This window comes from Austrofundulus limnaeus, unplaced genomic scaffold (assembly GCF_001266775.1).
Source record: "Austrofundulus limnaeus strain Quisiro unplaced genomic scaffold, Austrofundulus_limnaeus-1.0 Scaffold122, whole genome shotgun sequence".
In the NCBI taxonomy this organism is placed as follows: Eukaryota; Metazoa; Chordata; class Actinopteri; order Cyprinodontiformes; family Rivulidae; genus Austrofundulus; species Austrofundulus limnaeus.
Window position 1 is genome coordinate 1,203,045 of NW_013952524.1, and position 7,924 is coordinate 1,210,968.

General features: G+C 39.3%; 1 protein-coding gene across 7 annotated transcripts in view; it reads right to left on the reverse strand.

The window, feature by feature from the left end:
* kirrel3b (kirre like nephrin family adhesion molecule 3b) overlaps positions 1–7,924 on the reverse strand; it is a 220,219-nt gene that overhangs the window by 21,263 nt on the left and 191,032 nt on the right. For all 7 annotated transcript variants that reach the window (XM_014015071.1, XM_014015070.1, XM_014015066.1 and 4 more), the window contains exons 9-10: positions 7,786–7,913; positions 7,212–7,338 (exon numbers count right to left, since the gene is read on the reverse strand). In XM_014015071.1, the coding sequence (XP_013870525.1) occupies positions 7,212–7,338; positions 7,786–7,913 (255 nt within the window). The remainder of the gene's footprint in view (positions 1–7,211; positions 7,339–7,785; positions 7,914–7,924) is intronic.

The following is a 7,924-nucleotide window of genomic DNA, read 5'->3' on the forward strand; positions in this document are numbered from 1 at the left end:
ATTGTTTAAATGTTTGGCTTCAGTATAAATACAAAGTTAACTACTCTGTACTCTTGACAGTATCACCTAGCTGAGCTGTTTTGTCTGAATACATTTTTATTTCCTTCCACACAGCGAGATGCGGATCATCCTCAATTCAGAGAGTGAAACACATTCAGCATAATAACTCCCGGCCACAGGCTAAAAACACAGCGTTTAATTTTTTTATCCAAGCATCGCGCTTAAACGTGAACTGAAACTCGTGTTTACAAACACAATCTTTGTAACCATGAAAACAAGAAGTACAAACATTAAAAAATTGAATCAGCCTAAAAAAGTGATATTATTTCAGCAACAGACAGTGCTTTGTTTGCTTCATCCACTTTATGCATCCAGAGTTGTAAATAAAAATGTTTGTTGAGAAGAAATTTGTGTTTTCAGGGAAACCATCTTCTAGCAGACATGTGCGTCTTTGAATTCAAGCATTTATGTTTCAGCTAAATAAATAAARCTCCTACAATGATACTGAAAATGGCAAGCTTCCAGTATGCTGGTCCATGACGATAAATAAGTTTGTTTTGTCAGTTTTTTTTAAGTGACATTAACTCAGCGGTACCACTATGGTCAAAGGGGGCAATGGCCACCCCTAAAAAAGGTCTATAAACTGGTCCTCCTCCTGAGTGCTTTTTCAGTTTCCTGAAAAAAGTATATACTTTATTTTAAATAAAAAATAAAAACTTAAAATATAGCCTCCCTGAATGAAGACAATCAATACAAAACCAGTGGCTTCAACMTTAGAATGCAGGATTCCACGGGGTTAGATTCATAATACATGTTTTTTTTTTTTCTAAACTGTTACCATGCTTATTGTAAGCAAAACTAATTATGGAAATAAGCTAACACTAAGTCACTGTTGTCATTACAATGTCGGACACAGAAAGWTGGAAGCTCAGTGGCTCCACTCTGCAGCAGACAGACTGCATTGTRAATGTGACACATGTTCCGCCTGTGGAGCGACAGGTGGTGGTTGATGCAGGGCCGTAACTAAGCTTTTCAGGGGCCTCAGATTATATTTAAAATTATGCAATTTTGGTAAATAAATATTTATTTTAAAGGTTGCAATGGGCTTTTGGACTAACAAACAGTAATTACAAATATTTTAGAAACATAAAAGTGTGTGTGTGTGTGTGGGCTGCTGGGGGGCACCTGGGGGGCAAGGCACTACAACAGTAGGGCAGTTCCCCCTTGCCCCCCCTGTAGATCCATCCCTGATCCAATCATCCGTCCATCTAGCAGCAGGAGAGGCACTACTGGTTGCTGGGATTTTCTCTGTGCACAACAATAGTGTCTGTCGTTTTATTTGTATTTCTTTCCATTACGTCAGTCATTCACTATTTACACAATCTAGCAGATTTAGCTGTGGAACTTTGGCACTCAACTGCTCCTATTCCAGAAGGCATGTGTGCGTCAGGACTTACTCACTATTTGGTAATATTTAAATTACTAAACACTCTTCTGTGGCAATGCCAAATGCAAATGATGACAATCATGTTGGTGCAAAATACTATATTCTGCCAATTAAATCAGAATAAACAGGTATACAATATCCTCCAATATGTTATTGTTAAAAAAAAGTTGTGCTTCACCTGTGGATTGATCAATCTACAGGGATAAAAAAAGTGGAGCACCGAGAAGGAGTGGTTCAATTTGGACATAATTTGATACAGCAATAATTTGAGACCAGCAATGAAAATGTAAATTTTTCGATCTGCAGGGAGCTGGCATGTCTAGGATAAGCGCCAGAGGGCATAAACTGTTTCATCATGTTGGATCAAAAATGTTCTGAGGCAGTTAGTTAAGAAACATCTGACAGTRAGTCAAAATAGTAGGTGAAGGTCAACAGCCTCAGATAAGAGAAGTGTYATAGTCACAATAGACAGCATTATCTTAGTTGAGTTTGATAAGGGTTGCATTGCAAGTTGGTGTAAACCTGAGTAACTGTGTTGTGCAATTGCCTGACATGATAGGTCCACAGATCTGCCAGTGGCTTAATGTTAGAACCAACTACACCTGGCAAAAAGTATGGAATCACKAGWCTTGGATGAGCACTCATTCAGACATTTCATTCTGTAAAACAAACTCAGATCAAAAACATGATACAATAATAAGGTCATTCCAAAGTGCAACTTGTTGGCTRTCAGGAACACRCAAAGAAATGAAGAGAAAACATTGTGGAAGTCAATGAATGTTACTTTTATTGACCAAGCACAGGCGAAAAAATATGGAATCACTCAATTCTGAGGAAAAAAGTATGGAATCATGAACAACAGATAAACAAAAGACCATTCAAAATACATCACTAGTATTTAGTTGCACCACCTTTGGCTTTTATAATGGCTTGCAGTGTCTGAGGCATGGACTTGATGAGTGACAAACAGCATTCTTCATGAATTTGGTGCCATCTCTCTTTGATAGCAGTTGCCAGATCAGCTTTGCAGGTCGGAGCCTTCTTGTGGACCTTTTTTTTTATTTTTATTTTCACCAAAGGTTTTCAATTGGTTTGAGATCTGGACTATTTGCAGTTCATGACATCGACTGAATGTGTCTTTCTCCAAGGAATGGCTTCACTGTTTTTGCCCTATGGCACGATGCATTGTCATCTTGGAAAATGATTTCATCACCTCCAAACATCTGTTCTATTGGAGGAATGAGAAAACTGTCCAAAATGTCAATGTAAACTTGTGCATTGATAGAAGAATGAACCACAGTCATCTCCCCAGTGCCTTTGTCTGACACGCAGCTCCATATCATCAAGGACTGTGGAAATTTGGTTGTTTTCTTCAGGCAGTCCTCTTCATAAATCTCACTGGAACGGRACDAAACWBAAGTTCCAGCATCATCACCTTGTCCAATGCAGATTCTTGACTCATCACTGAAGATTACTTTCATCCAGTCATCCACAGTCCATGATTGCCTCTCCTTAGTCCATTGCAGTCTTGTTCTTTTTTGTTTAGGTATCAGTGATGGTTTTCTTTCAGCTTTCCTGTATTGAAATCCCATTTCCTTTAGGCAATTTCTTACAGTTTGGTTACATACATTGGCTCCAGCTTCCTCCCATGCATCATCTGTTTAGTTGTACTTTTTCYGTTTTCAAGACAAATGGCCTTAAGTTGTTTGTCCTGACACTTTGATGTCCTTCTTGGTCTACCAGTATGCTTGGCTTTAACAACCATTCCATGCTGTTTGTATTTGGTCCACATCTTGGATACAGCTGTCTGTGAACAGCCCACATTTTTAGCAACCATGTATGAAGAGTTACCTTCTTCAAGAAGTTTCACAATACTCTCTTTTGTTTCAAGAGACATTTCTCTTGTTGGAGCCATGGTTCTTGCCACTCCACTTCGTCCAGCAGCCCTCCAAGGTGTCATGACTGCAGGTGTTTTTAACTTCAGACTAATGAGCAGATCTAATCTGAGGCAGGTGTCCGTTTAGAGAAAGGAAAATGACTGTGTGTCTTTATTTTCTACCTCCAATTTGATTGATTCCATACATGTTTCCTCAGAATTGAGTGATTCCATTTTTTGCAGTACTTCATCAATAAAAGTAASTTTCACTGACTTCCACAATGTTTTCTCTTCATTTCTTTGAGTGTTCCTGAWAGCCAACAAGTTGCACTTTGGAATGACCTTATTATTGTATCATGTTTTTGATCTGAGTTTGTTTTACAGAATGAAATGTCTGAATGAGTGCTCATCCAAGACTGGTGATTCCATATTTTCTTGCCAGGGGTTGTAGTATGTGTAGARACATACTAGACACATACTAGACACATACTAGTGTGTTTTGAAAGTTTTGCTTACCCAAGATTTACCACATTAAGAAAAAGTCATTTCTGTATCATGATATATATGGCTTCCATCCAAACTTTTTACAACACCCCATATTAATATGTCTCTAGATGACAATCATCTGTCAGATTACAGTTTCATCTGCGAGGCATGGACATACGATAAGTGACATTGCATCATGTTCACCAATTAAGCATGGTTCTACATTACCACAACAGATCACTGTGGTGGTACCAAGGAGAAATGACCAATCTAGCCAACACTGGGGAGGGCATCTGTTTGCAGGTCACCTCTCCTAGTGAGTCAAGGCTGTTTGGTGGCACAACGCTACATTGTGTGTCTGTATCTGCCTGCATATACAAAGTACATGTGCCTATGGGCTGCCTGCATCATGTTGCAGTTCTCAAATAGCCAGTCAGGTTCCCCAGTCTTTCCATGCATAGGACTAACTTACTCTGACCTAGAACAGATATGCCAGACCTTGATAGCCCATTTACATCAACTGTGGGCCAACTTGCAACAGGACAAGCCACACCAGCCAGTTCTGTTATACATCTACATTTGACTTGATATTACTTCTATTCACTCACACAACCTTTGAACAGATGCAGCTTTATTTCAGTTTCTACCACTCCGTCTTGAAGGTTAACTGCTGTCAGTGAGTGCATTATTTCATAAATTAATCACACTTAACAAAATCAGCTGAGCGGAGACCTTGTGAGGGGTGTTTAAAGTCTTGTCTTATTTAAAGTAATGTCTTACAGATCACTTCTCAAAGGGCTGAAATGTAGCTGCTCACATAAAATGTGCTGCATTTTAAATGCAGTTTTCCCCCTCATTAATTTGCGCTTTTCTATCTTATATAGTGTGACTGCCAGTTTATAAAATGCAGGAAGCTAATTAAACAGCCATGTAAAACAGTCAAGGAATGATAAAATAAAAATAAAAATAAATAAATAAATAAAAAAGAATCTAACAACCCTGTGCTTTGTGGGATATTGCAACGTTCTCTAGACTTCCTTCACCCTCCAGGCTGCCATACATTTATTTGATGAACATTATTCTCAAACTCACAAACAGTATGGAAAGTCTACTCATATAAAGAGTAATGATTAAGAGCCTGGCCTTTATATTAAACGTTAAATCTTTTCAAGAACCTAAAGAAAAAAAAAACACTTTATTCCATCTCCAGCAAGATGATGAAAACTAAATCATTTGCAGTTTTAATTGTAAGCTKTCTAAACACCACTCACGCATGCAAGTCCTCAACCCCTCCTTCACGCATGCAGTCATTTGACAACTTTTTATATTAAAAACTGAGGAGCTTTGAGGTTTTTTTTCTTTCTAAAAACTGGTTGATGCAGTGAGCAATATGTAGTCATTAGTGACTTAAACACAAACTGGCTTTCCTGCTAGCTGTTTGATTATAATTAAATTACATTCTTCCCCAGGGGGAAAGAGAAATCCTCATGTCTACGCGGTGTGCCACAGTGGGAACCAGTGACACAAAACAACTGAGGGGAGATAGAGGGGGATGACAAATTATAAACACATGTAATTTAAATGATGGCTTTAAGGAAAACAGTGGAAAACTGCAGGAAAAACAAACAACACCGAAGCATTCAAATGTGCAACAGATGCATCACGAGCGCTCAAAACGATGGCGACAATCCTCAGTCATCTGTTATCTCAGTAAGTCCCAGTTAGAATCAATTGAGTGCCTCTGACAGTCAATAATGTTGGGTTTAAAGGCTGACAAGAGGCAAGGTTCATCTGTAGATGAGACATTGGCAAGGGGGCAATCAATGAGCATCAGGCGAGAGCTCGCGACACGCCACCACACAAGTGTTTACACATTCACAAGTTTAACTGATTTCTTTGGATTTGCCTGAAGGTTTGGGGTTAGAACTGACCCAGGGTTCTTGATGTCACAGGGAAAAAGAAAATCTAATTCAATTATTCAAAGGGGTAAAAAGAAGGGATGCATTGAATGTCAGAAAGCAATTTAAGCTTAGAGGTTCGAAATGACAAAAATCAAACAAAGAGCATTAACAAACACACTAAAAAAACTGGAAGGCTTTGGAAACTCGCTTCAATGATTTCTACAGAGAACAGGTAAACATGTCATTTTCACTTTGTTGCAGGTCTCCCAGTCTGCATTGAGTTGTGCCGCAATCTTTATTAAAACAGTCGATCATCTTTATATCACAACGTTCAAAAACAACATGAGCTCCATTAGTTATCCGAGTGAAAAAAAAGGTGCATGGATTAAAACGAGTGCACTGGATACAACATATCCTGTATAAACATAAAAGCTGCAATGACTATGCCGTGCTAGGTTGCTATCAAAAGAATAGGAGACAATAGGAATAGTCATGAATTTTCTTCTTATGTCAGGGTTTGAACATAATTCCTTCCTGAGCATGAGGGGGCTCCTTGTGGTTCATAGAAAGTGCTGTTTCTGATCTTTAGCTGGAGGGAATGCTGGTATCTCGTTCCCTCTGATATGCAAAACCGGTGTCTGGAATTTGAAAAGGGAAACCTTTAAACACAATGTTTGCTCCTTGAAATATCTTCATCCCCAAATCAGCGTGAGTGTTGCTTACAGGCAAACTCTTTTGTTAGCTTTCAAAAATGTACAGGGATAACACTGTGAGCATCACTCTGCCAGTGTCATAAAGCCATTTTTTAACATATATATTCAGTCAGGTGAAGGTTTCCCACAGATGGACTGAGGGGAAACCAGAAACATGTAAATCCCACAACTAAGAACCTCTGCCACATCGAAGCATGCTCCATGAATATCAAGCACTGATAATGAAGTCATTTGTTTGAGAGTTGCCAGGTCTCCCACCAAGGCTGGTATTCATTAGTTAGTCAGTGCCTCAGAAAAGGCAGCTTCCCTGTGACTCACGCAGAATCCAATTAGCATTTAAGCACATTTCACCTGTTTATGAAATGTTAGACCAAATCCTGAAAAGACTAGTTTGTGCTCACTCCATTTCTTTTTTTTTTTGTACCACACAACAACTTCACATTAATGACAGTTAACGAAAAGACTATGTTTTATTTACTACACTACTTACGTTTGCAAGGCTYTTTTGCTTCTGAACACTTTTATACCCTTCGTCTGTACTCGGTGGAGTGGTTGGGGTTTTGTTTCTGCCTTGTAAATGAACTGCACCTCTGAGCAAATGCTAAAAGAAACTAAAACAAACTTTGGGCGTGAAATCAAGCTATGTTATGCCAGAAGTTTTTTTTCCAATACTTTTGTAAACTACAGAGGAAAGCAGAACACTCTTTTATTTTGGTCGCTGTTGACCCACACCACAACATTCCTACTTACTGTATATCTCTTTCACAATTTTCATGAGTGCAACTCACCATTGACAGTAAGCGAGACCTCCTTCTCCCCTGCTCCGACACGTGGGACAACAGCGCGACAAACATATTTCCCAGCATCCTCTTGTCTCACCGATTTCAGTGTCAGTAGGTTCTGGTTGCTAAGAACCTGCGGCAGAGAAGTCAGAGATCATAAGACGTGATGACTCCAAAAAAACCCTTTGCATTCGTGATGGCAGCGAGGTAATGCCGAGGGGAGAAAACCAAGGCAGCACACAGACCATTTAATACCTTAAAGGGCACCTCTTCTCAATTATTAAAATCCAATTTAGGGTCTGAGCTCAGTGGAGAAAGGCTATGGCCTTTGATGTTGACAAAGGGAAAGGTGGAATGAGTCTATTCTGTGGATCATAGCCATGGCTCTCATGTGAGAGTAGGTCACCAAAAGGTTAGAACAAAAAAATGTTTTAATGGWTCTTTAAGACTTTATAGCCATGATATGAAGCACATTCCCATGGTACAATCCAATGAGATACTTGATTTTTTAAAAACTTTTTATGTGTGCTGTTTGAATATGTAGCCYTATACAGTTTAAATTTACATTTAGGGTACCCACCACTCCAGAACCCCTTTTCATCCACACAATTGTAAGAGAGGGATTTCCGGTCCAGGCACAGTTGAAAATGGCGTCTGATCCGAGATCAACCTGCAGGGACTGGGGCTCTGCCGCCATGCGGGGACCAACTGTTGGGGGG